Source organism: Salvia splendens, chromosome 2, assembly GCF_004379255.2.
Source record: "Salvia splendens isolate huo1 chromosome 2, SspV2, whole genome shotgun sequence".
NCBI classification, from domain to species: domain Eukaryota; kingdom Viridiplantae; phylum Streptophyta; class Magnoliopsida; order Lamiales; family Lamiaceae; genus Salvia; species Salvia splendens.
In genome coordinates this window covers 42289897-42314833 of record NC_056033.1, presented here as the reverse complement: position 1 = coordinate 42314833, position 24937 = coordinate 42289897, and the positions used below count along the sequence as shown (strand labels likewise).

Sequence of the window (24937 nt, the reverse complement as noted above, 5' to 3'; positions counted from 1 at the left end):
GTTTGTCCCACCTTAAATGATACATTTCCTTAAATAGAAGCAACATCATTTTTACTTTTTTTCCCAATAATTCTCGTGTCGAAAATCAAATACTTCATATTTAGTGCGACAGAGGAAATATTTGCCTCTCATATTTGTGAAATCTCCCTAATTTTGACCAAAATTTTTTTCCAGAATTGATTTTTTATTTCTTTTTATGGTGTCCTATATAAAGTGCGTAATTTCATTTTTTGACAAAATATAATACTTCATCCGTCTTATTTTAAGAGTCTCATTTGAGTTCGACACGAGTTTTAAGAAATGAATTGGTGAAAAAAAGATAGTGGAATATGAGTTATACTTTTATATACTAGTTGTATAATAAAATATTAGTGAAAAAATGTTAGTAAAATGTGTGACCTATTATCATTTGTGGAATATTCCAACTGAGATTTTTAAAGTGTGATACCAAAAATTGGGAAATCGGGACTCCTAAAATAGGACCAAGGGAATAGTATTCTTCAATTATTTTCTTTCACGTTATTTTGTCTCCTATTTTATTCTCAAACGCTTTATTATTTTATTAGGTTAACTCTCTGAATATAACGTTTTTAAATTATAACATGGGAGGAAGGGAATTCTTTTTAAGGGTAAAATTGTCCCAGGAATTTTTTATTACGTCAGATATCAATTACACTAGGGTAATTAGAGCATCTCCAATGCCGGCGTCAAAATCGCGACGCCGATTTTTCGCCGACGCCGGTTCTGACGCCGAACCATTGGAACCGGCGTCGGCGAAATCGGCGTGGCCATGCCGATTCGCGCGATGACGCCGGTTCCGACGCCGATCCTCACGGCGCCATTGTGGGTCCCGGATCGGCGTCAAACCGACGTCAGATTTTATTTTTTATTTTTTTTTCTTTTGAAAACACTATATATACGCGCTTTGAACGTCATTTTCATTCGCACCACTTGTTTTAACGAGTACTCTCTCTCTACCTTACTTTCTGTACAAGATCAATTTAAGAAAGAGTAATGCCGGTGGTAGTGGTGGGGATGCGAGGGGTCCAAGCCACGGCGTCCACTTGTTTTCATTCGCACCACTTGTTTTCATTCGCACCGCGTCCACGAACCTCTTGTGCAGCTGTGGGGTCCAAGCCACGGCGTCGCCACCGCCAACGTACGAGGTGGGGTACCTCACGATGAAGAAGCCCTCCTCCAAGCACATGCCGACATGCGTCAGACGGAGGCTCATATTCGACTCCAAAAGGATTTAGTTGAAGAGTTGTGGGCGCGGAGGATTGCAAGGCGTTAGTTTTTATGTAAATTTATGTAATTTTTTTAAATGTATTTTTTTAAAATTATTGTACTTTTTGAAATTTTAATAGTATTATTCAATTTAAATGTATTTGTCTCGTAAATTAAATTCCGTATGTTGATACGATTGTAAATTAAATTATATAATTGTTATTAGTGATGTGGATATGTAGTGTGAAGGCTATGTGAGGGCTATTTGATGTCCAGTTGATGTGGCAGGAGAATTGTAGTGTTGATGATGTGGCAGTGTGAAGGCTATGTGAGGGCTATTTGACGTCCAGTCTTACTGGAGATGCTCTAAATGGATATGGACTATTTGTATGGGAAGAATGAAAAAGGAAATATGACATATTTCTATGGGACGGATGGAGTATTTGTCTTTTAGTCATAAAAGGAAAGTTACTAATATAACTTGGGAAAACTCAAAATGAAATGCGACTCAAATAATTTGGGATAAAAGGAGTATTTATTTTTGGGCTAATCTTAATTTCTTCTTCAAAGTGTCCGACTATCTCTAAGAGCATCTCCAGTAAGACTGGACGTCAAATAGCCCTCACATAGCCTTCACACTGCCACATCATCAGCACTACAGTTCTCCTGCCACATCAGCTTGCCACATCAACTGGACATCAAATAGCCCTCACATAGCCTTCACACTACATATCCACATCACTAATAACAATTATATAATTTAATTTACAATCGTATCAACATACGGAATTTAATTTACGAGACAAATACATTTAAATTGAATAATACTATTAAAATTTCAAAAAGTACAATAATTTAAAAAAAATACATTTAAAAAAATTACATTTAAAAAAATTACATAAATTTACATAAAAACTAACGCCTTGCAATCCTCTGCGCCCACAACTCTTCAACTAAATCCTTTTGGAGTCGAATATGAGCCTCCGTCTGACGCATGTCGGCATGTGCTTGGAGGAGGGCTTCTTCATCGTGAGGTACCCCACCTCGTACGTTGGCGGTGGCGACGCCGTGGCTTGGACCGGCCTCATTATCGTCGTTGGCCCAATCAGTCAGTTGTACGCCTTCATCTTCGACAATCATGTTGTGCATGATAATACAGACGTACATTATATCAGCAATGCAGTCGACATTCCACAAACGCGTTGGTCCCTTAACTGCAGCCCATCGAGCCTGAAGCACACCAAATGCGCGCTCCACGTCCTTTCGCGCCGACTCCTGCCGCGTCGCAAAGTAGGCCTTCTTCGCATCTGATGCGCACCGGATCGTCTTCACAAAGACGGGCCACCTAGGGTATATCCCATCCGCCAAGTAGTAGCCCATATCATGCTGGTTGCCGTTGGCGACAAAACTGATGGCCGGACCGACGCCCTGGCACTGCTCGTTGAAAAGGGGCGACGAGTTGAGGACGTTTAGGTCGTTGTTCGAACCGGCTATCCCAAAATACGCATGCCAAATCCACAACCGGTAATCAGCTACGGCCTCGAGGATCATCGTGGGATTTTTTCCCTTGTAGCCGGTCGTGTAAAACCCCTTCTAGGCAGCGGGACAGTTCTTCCACTCCCAATGCATACAATCTATGCTGCCTAACATTCCCGGGAACCCATGCTGATCCCCGTGCATCCGCAGCAGATTCCGGCAATCTTCGGGGGTAGGCTTTCGGAGATACTGATCACCGAATACTTCGATCACCCCCTGACAGAAAATACTTCATACATTCGATGGCAGTCGTCTCACCGATGTGGAGGTATTCGTCCCACATGTCTGCCGCGGTGCCGTACGCCAACTGCCTGATTGCCGCAGTGCACTTTTGAATAGGGGTGTGGCCGGGTCTGCCAGCAGCATCGTGCCTGAAGCGGAAATACAGATATCGCTGCTCCAAAGCGTTAACAATACGCATAAACAAGTCCCGCCTCATCCTAAAACGACGCCTGAAATGGTTGGCGTTAAAACGTGGCTCCTCTGCGAAGTAATATGTGAACAGGCGCTGATGTGCAGCTTCATGATCACGAGCAACCACTTGTCGACGGTGGACAATTGGTCGTGGGTGAGGTGCCGCCGGCTGCATATAACTCTGCATCCATCGATCAACCTCACGGCTCGTATAGGCATCTAGCTCTTCGTTCATCATACGTTCGTACTCATCCGCATCCCCACCACTACCACCGGTATTACTCATTTCTTAAATTGATCTTGAACAGAAAGTAAGGTAGAGAGAGAGTACTCGTTAAAACAAGTGGTGCGAATGAAAATGACGTTCAAAGCGCGTATATATAGTGTTTTCATAAGAAAAAAAAATAAAAAAGTAAAATCTGACGCCGTTTGACGCCGATCCGGGATCCACAATGGCGTCGTGAGGATCGGCGTCGGAACCGGCGTCATCGCGCGAATCGGCATGGCCACACCGATTTTGACGCCGATTTCGCCGACGGCGGTTCCAATGGTTCGGCGTCAGAACTGGCGTCGCGATTTTGACGCCGGCATTGGAGATGCTCTTAGAGCATCCACAATAGCGCCTAGCGCACCGCCTAGCCGAGCGCCGGCGCTAGGCGGTGCGCTAGGCGGTGCGCTAGGCGAACTATTGCAGCCGCCTAGCCGATTTCGCGGAAAAAAACCGCCTAGCGCTCGGCGATTCCGCGGCGCTAGGCGGTGCGCTAGGCGATCCGCTAGGCGCTATTGCAGCGTCCGGATCGCCTAGCGCACCGCCTAGCGCGAATTTTTAATTTTTTTTATTCCGAAACACTATATATACGCGACTTGCCTGTCATTTTCATTCGCACCACTTGTATTAACGAGTACTCTCTCTATCTAAATTTCTGTACAAGATCAACAACGGTAAATGGATCTCAACAACGAGCCTACTTCAGGGAGTAGCGGATCTCAAACTCCCCCGATCCCCGTGGGAGGTGGATGGAGTCAGATGCACCCGAGTCAGATGCACCCATACTACAACATGTACCCGTGGCAGTAGATGATGCCCGGGATACCAGCGGGGGAGAGTCCGCCGGGGGCGTTTCCGGCGATGTCGGGGTGGGCACCCAGTGTCCAGATGCCGGGGTGGGCACCCGGAATGCAGATGATGCCCGGGGCCCGGGGGGGTACCGGCGACACAGGGGACGCCGGGGGACCTCTATCGCCCCAGTATTGATTTTTCGACTGGTTCGTCGCACACATCGACGCCAACGGAGGCTGCGCCTCCGGCCCAGTTTGACACTTTCTCCTTCGATGACTTGGGGATAGATCTTTCCGGTATTCCGGATGCTCCCGTTCAAACGGGGGGTGCAGGGCGGGGTCGGGGCGCCCCAAAGAAGAAAGGCAAGGGGAAAAGGGTCGGCGAGTCCTCGCAGCCGGGTGAGGACGACAACGCGGTACGGAGGAGGTGGACGGACGCGGAGAACGTCGCGCTGTCCAAGGCGTGGGTGAGTGTTTGCGACGATCCTCTCGTTTCGAACAACCAGAGGATCGTCAACTTGTGGGGCAAGATAGCAGCAGCCTACCAGAGGTTTTGCTCGGAGGGGAGGCCACGCAATGGGGAGGATTGCCGGAAGGCGTGGGACCGAATCAGGGTTGCGGTCTCCCGATTTTCGGGCTTGTACACCAACGCCCTCCGCATGATGAGCAGTGGGCAAACTGAGGTCGACTGCAGGAGGATAGCGGAGAAAGCCTTCCCCCTGAAGGGGGTGTACAAGGACTTCACCTACTGGAACTGCTATCTTGTGTTGAACGACTCCGAGTAGGTGTCGACTCTGGCTGGCCGAAGAAGCAACGGCTTAACTATTCCGGTGATTTCAGCAGCAGTAGCGGTGGTTCCCACGACCTCCCTGAGACGGCCTAGGAGGTCCCGACCCCTCGTTCGTTTGCTCGCCGTACTCGCCCGGTTGGGCACATGCGGGCTCAACGGGAGGCGATGGGGGTCGCCGGGGGTTCATAGGAGGTCCAGTCGGCATCCCACCTTGGCCAATCCACAGCGGATCTCAAATTCTCCGCGCGTCAACAAACGCGCGCTCAGATGGTCAAGACGATGGCCGAATGGCGGGCGGCGGTGGACCCCGTGGAGAAGAGTTTGCTTCAAACATTGCTCCTGAGCATGCAGGAGGATTTGGAGGCGGCACAGAGGGAAGCTGCCGGGAGTAGAGGCGACGACGGAGGCGATGGTGGCGAGAGGAGTGAATTATTGTACTTTTTTTAAATTATTGTACTTTTTTTTAATTATTGTAATATTTTTAAATTATTGTACTTTTTAAATTTTTAATCGTATTATTAATGTTTCCCGTATATGTCTCGTAAATTAAATTCTGTATATTGTGTGATTGTTAATTATGTCATTTTATATAATTGTTAACAGTGATGTGGCTATTGATGTGGTTGAGCTATTTATGATGTGGCTAGGTTATGGCTGAGCTATTTATGATGTGGCAGGAGGATTTTTAGTGCTAATGATGTGGCAGTGGCTAGGCTATGACTGGGTTATTAGTGGGCTATTCCTATTGTGGATGGCTTTAGAAGTTACACGCAGGGGCCATTTGGTAAATTTAAATCACTGACGCACTCAATCCACGACATTACGCCGTTCCTGAAGTGGAAATTTAAATACAACTGTGAGTCCATTTGAGATCCGAAGATTTCTTTTCTCTCTCACAAAAATACAAATGAAAATGCTCTCGCAGACTGCTCTCTACTGAACTTCCAATCGCTTTCTCTCTCTACAAACGACCTAATTCACACCTTTATATCGATTCACACTCCAAAATACACTCGATTAAGCCGATTATTTCCGAAGAAAGGAAATTTTATTTGGAGATTTCGTTTGTGAAATCAGGTTTGTTTCGTTCCTGTGCGTGTTTTCCCCCAAATATTTATTTTTTGTGATTTTTTTTATTGATTGTTCCTTTTTGGTGTTTATTTTCTGTGTAATGTTGGTAGATCTGAAGAAACTGAAGAGTGAGGGTACGGTTGTTTTGAATAAGCTCGTAAATAGATATATGTTCGATGATTTGGACGGTTTGGCAGAAATAAAGGTTGATCTACTGAGGTTTTGGTGGTTGTGGGGGAAATTTAAACCTGCTGTTTGCTTAAGATTGATAGACTTAGAATTGTGAAAGTCGTTGATTTGATAGATCTAGCTAAGATTAGATCTGAAAGAGAGGCACAGAAAGTACCGAAGTGAAATTTTAGGGTGAAAATTTAGGGGAAATGGAAACGTTAGTTGCTATTTCTCATCACAGAAATCATCAGTACCATGAAAGAAGCCGTGGCCATGGCTCGACGAGATTTGGGTCAAGTTCACCACCAACTGGGGGTTTTCGGGGAATTAATTGTAGGACATTTCATTCTGGAGAAGGATTGCTCTCAACTCCAGCTAAATCTAGCTCGAGTAAAACAAAAGCCCCTGTTACCAAAAAAGCATTTTGCCCTATCTTATCGCCTAAAACTCCTTCCCCATCCGTTTGTGAACCCCCGAAATTACTGAAAAGAATTGCTAACAGCTGTTCTATTCCAATACCTATGGATATCAAGTTTGAGAGCAGGCTTGAAGGGTTTCAATTTTCTGAGCTATGGGCTGGACCTGCTTATTCCAATTCACCTCCCCCGAGTTCTTTGCCGATGCCTAAATTCTCACTGATGCCTAAAAGAACCGTTTCTCTTGATTTTCCGATGGTGGCATCAGAAATTGATCTGCCTTGCCTCTCTAAATCTGCACCTGCTTCCCCTAGGGAGCACAGTCCTTCTCCCAGTGATTTGTTTGACATTGCTGATTCTGCGACGAAGACCTTGCGCCGCATGCTTAATCTTGATATCGATGAGGAATGAAGGGTGGTCTGGGGGTGTGGTGGTGGTGGTGGTGGTTAATGTTCCTGTAAATAAGGAATTTAGCTTTATGTAGTTCATAGTGTTTTTAAGTCTAATAAAAAAGATCATGTGATGCTAAAGCACTGGTGTCATGGTAGTGCTGGAGCTATATCTTGTTGATCGATGATCTCTTTATCTCTGGAACCGGAACCTCTTGTGTGGTTGGGAATGTATGGTTTGGTTGCTCGGGCATGGATTTTGCATATGGAAGTTGTGAAGTGGAAAACAGGGGTTGATCAAGGGTTCAATTGGCATGCTTTATTGGAAATCTTATGGTTTAAAGTTCTTATGATTGCTCCATTAAAAGCGATCAAATTCTCAGATTGGGGTAACCTAGATGCTATTGAAAGTGGAATTTCAGCATTCCGTTCACTTCTCCTAACGTCTTCCTCAATAGTTAGATTTTTTATACAGAATGTACATTCAATGTATAACCTAACTTTTTTAGTGTCAATAGTTTGTCTTTCTTTTCTCCATGTTTCCGTCCTAATATTCTGTTTAGTCTCCTTTCACTTTGCTGTTCAGATGCTCTTGCATTCTCTTTTGGTTGTTATCTGAGTCGCCTCATCATCCTTTTTTCCTTTATTCCTTTTCTCTAGTTAAAAATTTTACTGACTTCTGATCTAGGTTTTCCCATCGCCAACTTTTCTTGGTTTTATAAAAAGAAAACTGGGAATGGGAATAGGTTAGTCGATCTCCACCTATAGTGCTTCCATCTGATAGTAGTTGAGTTTGCTCTTGCAAGCTTAGCCTTTTCTCTTTGTTGATGAGGTGATTCCTTCTTTTAGTGCCTAAGCTTGATCCTTTCCGTGCACTCCTCTGTGTTGCCTGTCTACTTCCATGAAGTGGGTTTTTACCTTAAACTCTTTCCTTGTTGGTCTTTAGTTCCATTGATACCAGAGATTGTCGATCATTTGAAGCTGTTCAAGGTAATTGCTTTTTTATTAGTACTATTTGTTTCATAGTAGATGCTAATATTGTACTCACTCATTTTCTTTGCCAGTGCTTGTTCATGTAGCTGATGGAAGAAAGATTCTTCTGGAGGCTGTTCCAGTATCTTGTATCGCTGATCTGTTGGTTCTGGTCCTTTCGTATTCCGATGCATGGTAGTCTGCTGGAGCTCGAAGTGTCATGATTCGAGTCTTATGTTTCTGATAGCTGTGAACTATCGTATTTTGCTTATGTCCTGTTGAGATATTTTGAACTTGTGTCCGCTTGTTTGGTTTGTTTCTTACTACCAAGCAACTTATCCTGTTATTCCAGATTCCAAGTTGTTAGCTTTGGCTGTTTTACTTTCCTATTGTGTTGTTTTTCTAGTAACCATTATGCTTATCAATGTAGCTTTTGATGAACCTTCAATTTGTGTGAGCTTAAAATGATGAAACATTTAAATTGGTTGATTGAAGTTGAGCCTAAGATTGACAATATTACTCAACTCAATCCATTAAAGTAAATGATAGATTATCTTAGACTCTTCAAGCAAAAGACATCCATGAATGAGTTCTTGATAGGCAGCTACCCTCTATTAAATTGAATTGTATATTAAGTCCATTTAATCTGAAAACGACAGCTAGTTTTGGATTTTTCATTGAGATATAAAAATACAACTCCTATATATGAAAGCAACCTAAGAGAAGACTTGTACAGTGATGGATTAGATTCAACGGCCAAGATGAAATGTAACAAGGTAATCATTGTTGCCTTAAAGTTACAATGTTTTAATTAACCACTGATCAATTCTTACAAATGTTTCAATTGCCAAAATCATTCATCATATGTGAAACAAGTTCCAAGCAATGATTTCTGCCTCCCATTTATCTGTATATATGCAAAGGGAGAAAGAGAAGCAACAAAAATTCAGAAGATTCAAAAACAAAAAAAAAATCTTCACATTAATTTGTGGCCAAAATCCCTAAAATGCCCCTGGATTCTCCATCCCCTCAAAAATCATTTCTTTGCTGCGGCATTCTTGGCTACAAAATGCTTTCTCACCCCTGCAATACAAAAATAATAATATTCTAATTTTTATTACTAGTATAGACATAACCTCAATCATTGATACCAAAAAAACAGAAAAAAAAATTAAATAAAAAAAGGAAAGCTAACCTGTAAATGTAAATGTCTTTATCCTCTTGAAGAACAGCTTTGCAAGCGTGACAGAAGCTGAAGAAATCCTTCGATTCCTCAATTTGGGGCTGCGGAAGATCCAATTTTGAATCATGATCATCCAAAATGCAGTCATCGTAGATATGTTTAGTTTCTGGATTGGGGCCGTGCTTGATCACGCACGTGTAATCCTCCGACATCTCCATCTCCTTCAGCGACAGCTGCCGCACAAAACCCTTCCCTCCTCCTCCTCCGCCGCCGCCGAAGGGACTCGTCATCTGCAACCCCCGCGTCTTGATCCCAAAATCCGCAGGCGATCTCGGCGATTGCTCACTCACCGCCGCCGAAATCGAGCTGCTGATCTCCGGAATCTGCACCTTCAGCGCCAGCCGATTAATCGGCTTCGGGAATCGGCAATCGCCGCCGCCCAAATCGTCGGCGATCGAGTCGATTAGGGCTAGCCCAATCGATTTTTCGAAGTCGTGGTGGCGCGGCGGCGGCGGGAGAGGCGGGTCGAGGGCGAAGGGGTTTTGGAAATTGGGGATTTTGGGGTCGAGAATTGAGGTGGGGCTGGTGGTTTCGGATTCAAGATTGGATTTTGGGAGGAGAAAGCCATTGAAGAAGGAGGAAATTGGGGAGGAATTAGGGCTTTTGGTGGGAGAGAGGAACAATGGAGTTTGATCAGACATTAGAGCTTGTTTGGTTCTCACTGCTCTTGATCTGTTCCACACCATTTCTTTTCAAAAATTCAAAATTTAAGCTGAAATTATCACAGAGAAAGTGTGTTTAGCTCACAACATCCTAGAGAGAGAAAGAATACCTGGTTTAGAGGAGTTATTGTGAGGTGAAAACTGAGAGAAATCAAAAGGAAATGGAGAGGAATAAAGTGGATGGTGAAAAACAATGCCAAATCTCATTAGCTTCCATTTTTTTTGACACAAACAAAAAAAGAAGCTCGATCTTTTTTTTTTCCTTATTAAAAGCTATTGCAGAGTGCAGAAATGATCAAGAAGGAGAGAGAGAGTGATGCTTTTTAAAGAGTATGATTGATTGAATTTGAGGAGATGAGAGGAAGAAAATAAATACAGAGAAAATGAAATGCCAGCAAGATTGGGCCCCACTTGATTTCTATCTGAATTTCTTTTTCTAATTAATTATTTTGGGATTCATTTTTCTTTGGGAGTGTATGTAATTTAATATTGATATAGTGATCTATTCTCAATAGTATGTTTAATAATTGGGGGTTGTAGTCAAATTGTAGGCAATCCCAATGTGAATTTGAATTATTTGTTTTTGTTTTTTTAACAATTTTACAAGTTATCTTATGGGTTTTAATTTTTAAAAAAATCTGTAAGAAAATTACAGCAAAAATTTTAGTTAATCAACTATAAGTCAAATTGAAGAAAGCTTCATTTTTTCAAACAAATTACGCTTCGAATAGTGTGTTCATACTAACTTATTATTTTCTTTTAGTGATCACGCGTATATATAGATAAATAAGAAGGACTTGAAATATTTCGCCATTAATATATTTTATAAAGCTAATAACGAATACAACAATCATTAGGTTCATGTTAAGTAGGAGTATTTTCTTCTAGTGATCACATATATAGGCAAACGAGGGGGATTTAAAAGGTTTCACCATTATTAAGCTAATAACGAATATTGCAATAGTAAGGTTAACGAACTAAGACAACAATAATTAAAATCCAACACATAGAGAATAATATTTGATAATAAAAACTATAAAATAATGAATCAACATGGGATTTTGGTAGCTTGAATTATTTAGAGAGTCGCATCATGTACGTAACAATGAAGATTAAAAATTAATATTTGCAATAATTAAAAAAGTGGAATTAGTTGTTTATGCAATAATTGTGAAAGCTATTTTGTCGTGGTTTGTGTTTCGTCGCTATTATTTCAGCGCCCCACAAATGCACATAAATATATTTGCACGCACTTGGAGGTGAAATGCTCCCCACATTTTTACCCCTCTCTCAAATTTAGGGACTAGTTGACAATTTTCAACTGTATTACCTGAAAATACATCACGAATACACCCAAAATACAACATAAAAAAAATAAACACAATATTTGAATCATCTTTATCGTGTACCTGTCGTGTCTTATCGAGTTTAAGTTAGTATTATCATATTATGTCAAACCTAAATCGAATCATGCCACTGAGTGAATTATTGTCGTGTGCGAATGGTGCTAGAGTTTGAATGTAGCAAAGTCATATTCGTGTTCGGTTTCGAGTTACTTGATAGATCGTATTTAAGAATGATGTTCGAGTTTGAATGTAGCAAGTCAATTCATATTCGGGTTTTGATTTTGACAGGCTATATTTACGTTTTTTTACGAACTGAGTTATTATCAGATTGATATGATAACAATCCAACCCGTACAATTTGTCAATAATAATTAATAAGTACCATCCAAAATAGTTTAAAATGGTGTCTCATCCCATATTTGTACAATTTAATCTGGCTTAATTTCTTTTGAAATTATCATCCAAATGTATTATTACTACAGTATTTCTCTTGCCCGCAGGGGCGTAGCGCAGTTCGCAATGGAGGGGCAGATCTCGCTGCTATTTCTCTTTTACCATTGTACTTGAAACCATAAAAGCTCATGGACCTATCATCATAAGATTTAGATAAGCTTTCATCCACTTACAAAAGTACTACTGATGAAGTCTAGAATAGATAATAGAGTGGTCACAATTATTGATAGGGTTATAGATTTTGTTACTCAAATTTTAATTCAACAAATTAAAGCTTGACCAATTATTTTAATGTAAATGAGTACCAGTTAAGGTATATTAATTTGATATTTAAATTATAAATTTATAATTTCATACTAACATACATTAGTTGTCAATCGCGCCTTAATTATCAGTTACAGGAAAAAATGAATCTTAGTAAATATATAATCTTTTTCAGAATATTTTAATTAAAATAAATATTTTAATTCAGTAAATATGTTTTTTTATAAATATACTCCACTTATTAGATTCAACTTGACTTCATGTTTAATTTTGAGCCTAGTCTATTTACCATTTATGGACTTGATTAAAATAGTTACATTCTGATTATAGAATCATTAACTAAATCTTTTTTTGGTTCTATTTTGTTTAGAGACCAAATTTATCATTATTTATGTTGGAATTATGCATAAAAAACAATTTATACAGTAAGTTTCAGTAATGTGTGGAAATCTCTTTAACAATTGAAACGAGACAAAGCTTTTTGAGATTAGAAAAAGAGATTTAAAAAGTAAAAATTAAAGAACAAAATATTGAAAAGGTGCTTTTAAAGGGAATAAATAAACAAAAAACACCATGATTAAAAGGTAATTTAATCATGAAAAGAAAGGCACTGTGTTACATGAAATGGAAAAGGTATATAATGATTGACAAGAAAATGATGATAAAACCAAATTGATGAACACCAAAATAAACTACTCCGATGTATACCAAATAATTTGTAAGATTACCACCATATGCTACTCTAAAACTAGAATATTATCAAAATGAACAAATTATTACAAAATTAAAAATTTTGATTCATCCCATAATTTTAAAATTTTATATTAAAAATATATACATTTTATTAGAATAAGAGCGTCTATAAATTTTATAATTTTCTCAACATACTCAACAAATAACTCAACAACGTCATCGATTTGAACTATTTGTGATGGATCCGCGAATTTCTGATGTTAGTAAATGCTGGTAGAGAATGAAAACTACAACACACAGAATTTACGTGGTTCGATTTACTGAAGTAAATCTACGTCCACGGGAAGAAGGGAGGGCAAGATTGTATTGCTTGATCTGGGATTACAGCTTACAACACAGACTTGCTATATGATTTTATCTCTAGAGAGCTTAACCCTTTTCTATCTGATCTAAGTTCTATTTATACCTTGAACTAAGATCGTGGCTTGCATCACCACTAAGTCGTGGATGTCGTGTAGGTCATGGCCTAAGATCGTGGATGTAGTGTAGGTCATGGCCTACGATCGTGGCCTGAGTTGACACCACGTGGTAGTGGGTGTGTTGGAAGTTGTGGAAATCCAGTATGGGTCCAATAACTCCTTGTTCGGTCGAATGCTGAGACCGAACTGCTCTGGTTGCCGATCTGAGAGTAGAGCTTGATGCCGACCTGAGAGCAGAGCTTGATTGGTTGGCTTTTACCGAGCAGTAGGCTGAGGCCGAACTCTAGCTTGATGCCGACCTGAGAGCAGAGCTTGATTGGTTGGCTTTTACCGAGCTGTAGGCTGAGGCCGAACTCCTTGGTAATGCCGAACTCATACTCTTCCTTGGGCTTTGGGCTGATGGGCCGTCATTGCTGTTGGGCTTGTTTGGTACGCACCCCATCACTACCCCCCCCGAAGGGCGAAGTGAATCACTTCGGCAAAGTGAGTCACTTCGGCATTCTGGATAAAGGCAAGGGGGAGGCTGATGTCAGGGGACGTGCCTCGCATTAAATGCGACAGTAAAATCCGGCCGTTGAATCCTGAAAAGGTGGGATTCGAAACGGTGCGACGATTTTGAAATCTTCGCCGAATCTGATAAATACCTCCTTTCTTCATCATTGAAGCACTTTTGCGACTGCTTCTTCTGCACTCTCTCTTTTTTGCGAAAATTCTCTCTCCGCTTTCAAGAATTTCTTCGGACTTTCTTCACCTTCAAAAAGTAAGAAAAATGTCTTCTTCTTCTTCTTCGGAGTCGGGTAGCGGTAGGAAAGGGGATAAGGGGTCTTCTAGCCGGAAGGAATCCGGGGAGAAGACCGTAGAGTATTTCCATAGTATTTTGAGTAAGGATACTGTGATATCCCTACCCGAAAAATACTTTTTTCCTGGGGGGAAGGTGGTGGTACCTGACGGCGATCATAGGGCTGACTCCCCGCCGGAGGGTTACGCCACCGTGTACGAGGCCTGCTTAGAATGCGGGCTTCGTTTCCCCCTCCCTTCTGCCTTTATAGATTTACTAGATTTTTTTCAGCTTCCTTTAGGCCAGGTGACTCCGAACTCTTGGAGGCACTTGTCGGCCTTCGCTGCCGAACTCCGTAATTTAGGAAGGGATTTGTCTTTGAAGGCAATCCTTAAATTCTTTCAATTTAAGAGGAAGGGGTCTTGGTTTTACTTGATCCCTGTACAGCCCTTTAGGGCCTTTTGTAAAACGAAGTGGCCGAAGTGGCAAAACCGCTTCTTCTACTATGATAGGACCGCGGCTCCTAGTTTTCCCTGGAGAGGGCCGAAGTCCGTTATCCGTCATCCTCGGCCTGAACCGTTGGACGAGCTCGATGGCGAGCTCAACAAGATTCCCATAGTTAGGAAACAATACACGGAGTCTGAGCTCGTCAAGGGCGACGTCGTGTTCGACATCTCGTCTTCGGACGAAGAGGCCGAGGGTGAGGATTTCTCTTTATCTTTATGCTCTACTGCTTTAACGAAGAAAACTAAACTTGCTTTCTTGCTTTTTGGCAGTGTACATGCTGAACAAGGCTACCCGAAAATCTTCGGAGTCCAAGGAGCCGGAGAGGCCGAAAACCACCAGCTCGGCGTCTGATGCCGAGAGGACTCCGAAAAGGCAAAAAACCTCTTCGGATCCGAAGAAGCCGGAGTCGACTTCGGCAAAGGGGAAGGGGAAGGCCCAGAAGCCCCCGAGAGCGCCAGAGAAAGACGTGGTCTTGGCGCCTCCTTCGGAACATATCTGTGAGCCGTTTTTATGGCCCACGGACTTCGCCGAGGTGAATTCTCTTCTTGATTTTCTGGCCTTGCTTTTTTCCTGTATTTTTGTGGCCCCTTTGTTGACTTTTTTCTTTATTCATTTTCAGAGGAACGATATGCTCTCCAAGCTCGTCGCCGTCGAACTCTCCAAAGCGTCCAATGACTATGCTGAGATGCAGAGGAAGTTGGCGGCTGCTTGTCATCGGGCCGAACAGGCTGAGGCTAACTTTGAGAAGGCCAGAGCTGCTAGGATTTCGGCCCAGGATGAAGCTCAGTTTGCCAAAAACCAGCTCGTCATCCAGCGAGAGCAGACGAAACGGAGGGATGCTGCTGCCGTGGTTGCCCAAGGGGAGGCTCTCCGTGTTTACACGGAGAAACTCTTTTTGAGCAGCCAGTTCTCGGCCTTTGTCGGTAGTCTGGTAAGGCTAATTACCGATAAGGGCGAGCAGGGGGCCGACGTCGTGCTGCCTCTGTATAGCCGAGAGATAGCGGCTCGGCTTCAGAATCTGCCGCTCCTTGAGGAGCTCGCTTCATCTTCGGTCCTGCTTTCTGCAGACCGAGTCCGGAGTTGTCGAGCTGATCGGGACGAGAACCTGGAGGCTATCTTTGCCTCCGTGGGACCCGTTTCACCCGCTTCGACTTACCACGGAGAGGGTGAGGCCGAGCCGCTGGAGCTGGAGGCCGAAGTCGAGCGGGCCGGGCATCCGGAGAAGGAGGCCGATCAGGAGGCGGAGGCGAGGCCGGCAGGATGCGAGGCCGAGGCTGAGGTAGCTCAGGAGAAAGAAGCTGAACCAGACCAAGGAGCCGGAGACGAAGCTGACGGAGTATGATTTCGTCTCCCTTCTCTTAGTCTAGTTTCTTCCTTGTAAAATGGCCTTGAAGCCCTCCTAGTGTAAAAAATTTTCCTTGTGAATGAAAAATTCTCTACACTTGTCTTCGTATAGCTTTTCGTACTCGCCTTTATTCCTGTTGTATTTTACTATCTGCTCGGTACAGCTGCCGAACTAATATAGCTGCTTTGTACTCAAGGAGATGGAGATACTTCACTGGAAACGGCTGTACTCTTCGGCTTTAGACGAAGCTGAGAAAAGAGCTATAGCCGATCAGACGAAGAATGACGAGCTTCTGGCTCGTTTAGTGAAGCTGAAGGCCGATAATAAGGACTTAGAGTCCGATAAGAAGGATCTGGAGGCCGAGCTGAATACGACCATTGCTGAGAGGACTGCGTACGAGGATTACATCCGTGTGCGCGGGGGAGTGACCATATCAGATGTTCAGAGTCGAGTTGACGAACTGTGGGAGGAATATCATGTACTCCGTAGGAACAATGTGCTGGAGAGCCCGGCTTGCCAACAAGTTGTGACATCACTGCGGCGTTGGGCTTCTCGGTACAACATTGTTCTTTCTCGGCGCCCCTCCATAGAAAGATTCCTTAGGCATATCGTGCCAAGAGATGCTCGCACTCCAGATCAAGCCTCTGGTTCCCTTGTTCAAAATCCTACTCCCAGTCAACAACGAACTCCGGAACAGCCGGAAACGTCAAGACGAGAACGGGCTCAGGAGCAACCGGAATCGTCAAGACAGGGACGGACTGAAATTCGCCGAGGAGTCGTGACTATGAGCGAGCAAGATCAGCAGATGCTTATTGCAGAGACTCTTCATCGCCGAGGTGTTAGGACTTCTCGGGCTCGGGGAAGAGGCGTTGGGTCGAGGATAGCATCTCGTCGACCTGCTTATTCTTCATCTGCTCGGAACAACCGAACTCGGCTTCCAGAGGATTTTGCAGATAGGTGGCTTAACTTCAGCAACCCTGGACAGTAGAATAGTCCTTTGTAATAGCGTAACGCCATTTCGTAGGGTAGCGGAGTTGTATGCCGAACAAGATTTGAAAAATGAAATTTTGTTTTCGCTTCTAACACTGTATTTACAGCTTAACGAAAAAATTTCATCGTACTTGTCCTCGGTCTTATGAAGTAAACTTCTTTGACCGGACTTGGTCCTTGGTCTTATGAAGTAAACTTCTTTGACCGGATTTGGTCCTTGGTCTGATGAAATAAACATCTTTGACCGGACTCGTCTTTGGTCTGATGAAATAAACATCTTTGACCGGACTCGTCTTTGGTCTGATGAAATAAACATCTTTGACCGGACTCGTCTTTGGTCTGATGAAATAAACATCTATGACCGGACTCGTCTTTGGTCTGATGAAATAAACATCTTTGACCGGGCTCGTCTTTGGTCTGATGAAATAAACATCTTTGACCGGGCTCGTCTTTGGTCTGATGAAATAAACATCTTTGACCGGACTTGGTTTGTGTTCTAATTTGGCGATTTTTGTCGCCGGGATCGAACTTTCCCTTGTCCTAATTCGGCGAGTTTTATCGCGTGGATCGGACTTTCCCAGTTAACCGAAGTGGTCTTATGCAGTAAACCTCTTTGACTAGACATGGTCGTCCCCGGTCTTATGAGGCAAACTTCTTTGACCGAACTTGGTCGTCCTAATTCGGCAAGGTTTATCGCGTGGATCGGACTTTCCCTTATTGCAGTTCGTTTCAGACGAAGTGCTTATTAAGCTGAATTGCGGTCTTGTATCCTCCTTGGAAGCTTGGACTCACAATAGTCTTTAATAATCGATCTAAAAAGGGGATCAGTCTTTAAAGAACGATATACCTTGGTACCATTTGTAAGAGACGACAAGCACATAGAGACAAAACACATAGAGAAAAAATGAAAAAGACGAAGGAAAAAAACTTTAAACCCTTTTATAAAACGACAAGTAAAAGGTACAAGTAAAAAACAAACAAATAAAAACATGTACCCCTATGACCGGACTAGACACAAGACAGACTGACCGGACTTTTGTCTCTTACAAGTGGAACTTCTTGAGGTTGGAGACGTGCCATGTTCGGGGTACTTGTTCTCCTGACATGTGAGTCAATTTATAAGACCCTTTGCCGAGGACTTCTGACACCCGATATGGACCCTCCCATGTGGGTTCGAGTTTGCCCAGCTTTTCTGCTCGGCTTACTTCGTTGTTTCTCAAGACGAGATCTCCCACTTGAAATTGAAGCTTTTTCACCCTTTGGTTATAATACCGGGCTACTTGCTCCTTATACTTGGCTGCTTTTATGCACGCCAATTCTCTTCTTTCTTCGGCGAGATCTAGTTCTGCTCTCAGTCCGTCGTCATTCATTTCTGAGGAAAAATTTAGAGTTCGGGGACTGGGTACGCCGATCTCCACCGGAATTACGCCTTCAGTGCCGTACACCAGACTATACGGAGTTTCACCGTTGGAGGTTTTGGGTGTAGTTCGGTAGGACCATAGGACTTGAGGGAGATTTTCTACCCATTGTCCTTTGGCTTGTTCTAACCGAGCTTTTAACCCTTTCACCAGAATCCGGTTCGTTACTTCCGTTTGTCCGTTTGCTTGGGGATGGGAGACCGAAGTGAACCGCTGTTGAATGTTCAGCTCTTGGCACCAATTCTTGAACGTCTTGTCGGTGAACTGAGTCCCATTATCCGAGATGAGGATGTGGGGTATGCCAAATCGGCACACTATGTTCTTCCAGACGAAGTCCAATGCCTTTGAGCTCGTTATCGTAGCTAATGGTTCAGCCTCCACCCACTTCGTGAAGTAGTCCACGGCAACGATAAGGAATTTCATTTGCCGAGGAGCTTGAGGAAGTGGTCCCACTATGTCTATGCCCCATTGCATGAAAGGCCAAGGGCTTTGCATAGTGTATAGATCGGTCTGCGGCATCCTTGGGACATTTGCATGAATTTGGCACTTCGTACACTTCTTGACGAGCTGCACTGCCTCTTGTACCATGGTTGGCCAATAATATCCCCATCTCAGAACTTTTTTAGCTAAAGCTCTGGCTCCGATGTGGCTACCGCACGATCCTTCATGAACTTCTCTGAGGATGTAGTCCGTCTCTTCTGGTCCTACGCACCGCAATAACGGCTGGAGGTAAGACTTTCTAAAGAGGACTCCTTCATGAAGTTCGTACCGAAGTGCTCGGCACGTGATCTTCCGAGCTTCTCTCTTATCCTCGGGCAATTGTCCTTGATTCAGATACTGCAAGATCGGCGTCATCCAGTTCGGCGAGCTGGATACTGAATGTACCTCGGCTTCATCAATGCTTCGATGCATTAATTCTTCCGCCTTTGAGCTCGGATCTGAGGCCAACTTACTTAAGGCATCTGCTCGGCTATTTTCCGCTCTGGGAATGCGGATTATCCGAAAATAGGAGAAACTTCGGCTGATGCTTTGCGCTTTGTCCAAATACTTCTTCATTCTCTCGTCACGAGCTTCACTTGTACCCAACATGTGATTTACTATGACTTGTGAATCACAATGGACTTTGAGAGATTTGACGAGCAGACTTTGCGCTAACTGGAGTCCGGCCAGGAGGGCTTCGTACTCGGCTTCATTATTAGTAGTGGGGAATAGGAAACGAAGTGAGTAGGTTACCTCGTGTCCGTCGGGAGCGACAAGTAAAATACCAGCTCCACTTCCCATCTTGTTTGAAGCTCCATCTACGAATCCGCTCCAGCAGTCCGGCGGCTCTACTTCGGATTCCAAGGGCAGTGCTAGTTCGGCATTGGCAGAATTCTTCTGTTCGGCAATAACAGGAATTGCTTGATCGAACTTTGCTTCTGCAAGAAAATCTGCCAAGGCTTGTCCCTTGATGGCTTTCCGAGGTAGATATTCAATTGTGTGCTCTCCCAACTCTATAGCCCACTTGGCGATTCTGCCTGATGCTTCTGGTTTGGTCAACACTTGCCGAAGTGGCAGATCAGTTAAGACGCATACCTTGTGAGCATAGAAGTATGGCCGCAGTCTCCTTGCTGCATTTACTAATGCTAGAGCAATCTTTTCCAGAGGTTGATACCTGGTTTCTGGACCTCTTAATGCTCGGCTTGTAAAATAGATGGGAAGCTGCTTTAGGCCTTCTTCTCGTACAAGCACCGCGCTGATGGTTTGATCCGATGCCGCTAAGTATAAGAATATTACTTCGGCTTCGGTTGGAGCAGAGAGAATAGGAAGCTCGGCTAGATAACTTTTGAGCTCGTCAAAGGCCTTTTTCTGCTCGGCTCCCCACTCGAACTTTGGTGCCTTTTTCAACACCTTGAAGAACGGCAGTTGCTTTTCGGCTGCTTGGGAAAGGAATCGATTCAGTGCGGCTAGACATCCGGTTAGCCTTTGCACGTCATGTATGGACTTCGGCATTGCCATGTTCTGAACGACTTGAACTTTTGAGGGGTTTGCCTTGAGTCCGTCCTTTGAAACCCAACAACCCAGAAACTTTCCCGAATCAACCAAAAAGGTACACTTTTGGGGATTAAGTTTGAGGTTGGCTTTCTTGAGCACGTTGAGAGTGGACTTGAGGTTGTACTCGTACTCCGAAGTGCTTTTGCTTTTGACGACTATATCGTCAACATACACTTCGACCTCCTTTCCAATCAGGTGCCGAAAAAGCTTGTCTACCATCCTTTGATAAGTGGCTCCGGCATTCTTTAAACCGAATGGCATCTTTTTATAAGCGAAAATGCCGAAATCAGTAATGAAGGCCGTTTTTGAAGCGTCAATCTCATCCATTAAAACCTGATGGTATCCTTTGTATAGATCAAGAAAACAAAAAATTTCAAAGCCTATCAGAGCTTCTACTTTTTTATCTATGTTCGGAAGGGGATAGCAATCTTTGGGACAGTGCTTATTTAGATCGGTGAAATCTATGCACATCCGTCATCCTCCTTCCTTTTTCTTGATCATGACAGGATTGGCCACCCACGAAGGATACTTCACTTCGAATAACACATCCGCCTTCAATAATTGACGGACTTCGTCATGGATGACTTGACTTCGTTCTGCCGCAAAGAGTCTTTGCTTCTGTTTTATCGGCCGGACCGAAGGATCAATATTTAAACGATGAGTGATTACCTCGGGGGGCACTCCGGTCATGTCCAACGGAGACCATGCAAAGACGTCTTTGTACTCCTTGAGGAGCTGGATGGTTTTTTCCCGAAGTAGAGGCGTTCCCGCGAAGCCGATCTTAACCGTTCTGGATGGATCGTCTTCGTACAGCTGAACTGTCATCGAATTCGGCTCCGGTATGACTTCGGTCATTGCCTCTGACTCCGGCTGCTGTGATTGCTATGCTTGGTGGTGCCGATCTGAATGCTCGGCACTTCTAAGCGCAATTTGCAGACATTCCTTTGCTCTCTTTTGGTCACCTCGGATGACCGCTATCCCTCCTTTAGTAGGGATCTTGATGGTGAGGTGATAAGTGGAGCAAATGGCCCGAACTGTGTTGAGCCAGTCTCTTCCCAGGATGACGTTGTACGGGGACCGAGCTTTCACCACGAAAAACTCAATCATCGTACTGGAGCTAGTAGGCGCTTTCCCCACCGTGATCGGAAGGCTGATAATACCTTCAGGGCGGGTGTCCTCCTGGGCGAAGCTCTTCAGGGGAAGCGGAGCCGGACTGAGCCGAGCTGGGTCCACTTCTAGTTTGTCGAAGCACTCTTTAAAAAGAATGCTGACTGACGCTCCTGTATCCACAAACACCCTGTGGATCAGTTTGTTTGCCACTCCGGCTTGGATGACAATGGCGTCTTGGTGAGGAGAGATGGCCGGGACGGGATCAGCATCCGAGAACGTAATCACTTCGTCCTGCTTCAGCCTTTTATGCGTTGGCTCCTCTCGATTGGAGCCTCTGCGCTCTGACTTCAGGGACGACTTGGTCTTCCCGGCAGGGAGAGCGTCAATAGTCAGGATTACTCCATCATATTGCGGCTCGTCATCGTCTTCGGGATCCGGCTGCCTTTTCGGATCCTGAGGAGCGCAGTTCGCACCTCTCTGCTTCTTATTCTTCTTTGACTGCTTGCTTTGGTATTTCTTCAATGTCCCTGCCCTCACAAGAACATCGATACCTGCAGCCAAGTTTCTGCACTCCTCGGTATCGTGACCGTGGTCTTGATGGTAGGAGCAGTAGTTATCCTGGGGTCGGCGCGCGGCTGATTTCGTCATCCGCTTTGGCTTTTCGAACAGGTCAGAGTGCAGTTCGAAAATTTCCGCTCTCGGCTTGTTCAGCGGTACGAACTGAGCGGGCGGCTTCTCGGGATTGAGACGGGGGCCCAATCTGTCTTGCACCGGAGTCCTTTGAATCCTTTCAAAAGGAGTTCGGCGAGGATGTCCCTGATCGCCAAAAGGAGTTCGGCGAGGATGTCCCTGATCGCTATGATCGGGCTTCCTCCTGTCTCCTCGGGACGATGAGCTGTCTAACGACCGTTTGCGACGGTCTGCCTCATCGGCCCGGGAGTACTGGTCCGCAATGTCCCACATTTCCTGAGCTGTCTGCGGACCGCACTCAACGAGCTTCCTGTAGAGAGCTCCGGGCAGGATTCCATTTTGGAATGCCGAGATGACAAGCAGATCGTTGAGATCGTCTACTTGCAAGCATTCCTTGTGGAATCTTGTCATAAAGTCGCTGATTTTTTCGTCGCGACCTTGACGAATGGAAAGCAGCTGAGCCGAAGTGATTCGGGCTTCCGCTTTCTGAAAGAACCTCCTGTGGAAGGCATCCATTAGATCTCGGTAAGATCTGATGCTGCCCTGGGGGAGGCTATCGAACCACCTTCTCGCGTTCCCGATGAGCAGCTCGGGAAACAGCTTGCACATGTGGACCTCGTTGAGACCCTGGTTCGCCATGTTATATTGATAGCGCCCCAAGAAATCGTGAGGGTCCACGAGCCCGTCGTAAGTCATCGACGGAGTTCGGTAGTTCTGTGGTAGGGGAGTTCGGGTGATGTCGTCCGAGAACGGAGTCTTCAGTGCTCCGTACACGGCGAATCCGATATCTCGTCGGTATGGAGGAGATTGAGTTCTCCTGTGATTCCGGTACCGAGGAGGAACAGGAATATGTCGGGGTTGAGGATTCTTCTTCCTGGAAGACACGGCACTACTGCGGTAGTGACTTTCATGTCTGGATGAGGAAGGAGAATCCTCCGTTTTCGTCTTCGGCTCTTGGCTCTTTTGCAGGAAGGCTAAGAACTCATCCTGCTTCTCAGCCAAGAACAGCTTGACAGCCTCATTCAAATCAGGCTGCTGGGAAGACTCAGTGGGACGATTTTTGGAGCGGCCTGTTCCTTCGCCATGAGAACTGGTGGTGGATTTATCCCTAGGCTGTTTTCCAGACCTATGGGATGGATTGGCTTCCTCCTGGTTCTCACGGGCAGGAATACGGGTACTCTGCGATCTGGTATGCATTTTTTGGGTGGAAAAAATGGATCAAAAATTCGCTTTATCACAAATTTTGTTCTCTGTTTCCCACAGACGGCGCCAGTGATGGATCCGCGAATTTCTGATGTTAGTAAATGCTGGTAGAGAATGAAAACTACAACACACAGAATTTACGTGGTTCGATTTACTGAAGTAAATCTACGTCCACGGGAAGAAGGGAGGGCAAGATTGTATTGCTTGATCTGGGATTACAGCTTACAACACAGACTTGCTATATGATTTTATCTCTAGAGAGCTTAACCCTTTTCTATCTGATCTAAGTTCTATTTATACCTTGAACTAAGATCGTGGCTTGCATCACCACTAAGTCGTGGATGTCGTGTAGGTCATGGCCTAAGATCGTGGATGTAGTGTAGGTCATGGCCTACGATCGTGGCCTGAGTTGACACCACGTGGTAGTGGGTGTGTTGGAAGTTGTGGAAATCCAGTATGGGTCCAATAACTCCTTGTTCGGTCGAATGCTGAGACCGAACTGCTCTGGTTGCCGATCTGAGAGTAGAGCTTGATGCCGACCTGAGAGCAGAGCTTGATTGGTTGGCTTTTACCGAGCAGTAGGCTGAGGCCGAACTCTAGCTTGATGCCGACCTGAGAGCAGAGCTTGATTGGTTGGCTTTTACCGAGCTGTAGGCTGAGGCCGAACTCCTTGGTAATGCCGAACTCATACTCTTCCTTGGGCTTTGGGCTGATGGGCCGTCATTGCTGTTGGGCTTGTTTGGTACGCACCCCATCAATTTGTATATAGAATAATCAACATATTACAAATAGAAACAAATAGAATATTTTGTTACAGAAAATCAAAAAAATATTAAGATTTATGATTTTAACGGTTTGATTTTTAAAATTGCTAGACATGACACAATTTGAAACAAATTCAGGATTTTTTTTTACATTTTATCATATTTAAGATATGCAATAAAATTGGCAAATCGGAAGTGAATGACATTGGAGAACGACATGCATCATGTGGCACATTGAAAATTTCAAAATATAAAGAGGAAACCTCTTTTTTGGTCCACGAACTTTGTCAAAGTATCATATAAGGTCTGTGAACTTTGAAAATATCATTTGAGGTCTACCAGCTATGAGTTAGTATCATTTGAAGTACTGTTTACTATTTCCAAGTTTTTTTGGACGAAAATACCCTCAATACCTTAAAGTGTATATATTTTTAATAAATTTATCAAATACTCATATTTTTTTCTAAATATCTTTATAATATATTTGACAAATTTTCTAAATATAATTTGACCTTAAATATTATCACTTAATTTTGTGACATGCAAGTAAAATTGTTTCTTCAATTTTTTATATTAATTTTTTTAAAATTGAATAAAGAACTTTTCTTTAATAATAAAAAATTGAATAAAATCTTTTCTTGCCTGTCACAAAATTAAATGATAATATTGAAGGTCAAATTATATTTAGAAAATTTGTCAAAAATATATTGTAAAGATTTTATAAAAAAAAATATGAGTATATGCTAAATTTATTAAAAATATACCCGTTTAAAGTATTGGGGGTATTTTCGTCCAAAAAAAACTTGGAAATAGTAAAAAGTACTTCAAATGTTACTAACTCATAGTTGGTGGACCTTAAAAGATATTTTCAAGTTCACGGACTTAAAATGATACTTTAGCAAAGTTTGTGGAC

The 24937-nt window shown here is 43.7% G+C and overlaps 1 protein-coding gene and 1 long non-coding RNA gene across 2 annotated transcripts; one reads left to right on the top strand and one right to left on the bottom strand.

Annotated features, from left to right (window-relative positions):
- The first annotated feature begins 5893 nt into the window (after nt 1–5893).
- On the top strand, nt 5894–8493 carry LOC121792959. Its single transcript, XR_006048973.1, has 3 exons — nt 5894–6103; nt 6208–8063; nt 8138–8493. It is a non-coding gene; the product is annotated as an uncharacterized LOC121792959 (long non-coding RNA).
- Nucleotides 8494–8831: 338 nt separating this feature from the next.
- Nucleotides 8832–10294, bottom strand: LOC121792958 (FCS-Like Zinc finger 8-like). The gene is made up of 2 exons (XM_042191107.1): nt 9241–10294; nt 8832–9128 (listed from the first exon to the last, which is right to left on the bottom strand). Exons 1-2 carry the CDS (start codon nt 9972–9974, stop codon nt 9047–9049), a joined length of 816 nt encoding a protein of 271 aa, XP_042047041.1. The 5' UTR covers nt 9975–10294; the 3' UTR covers nt 8832–9046.
- Nucleotides 10295–24937: the final 14643 nt, after the last annotated feature.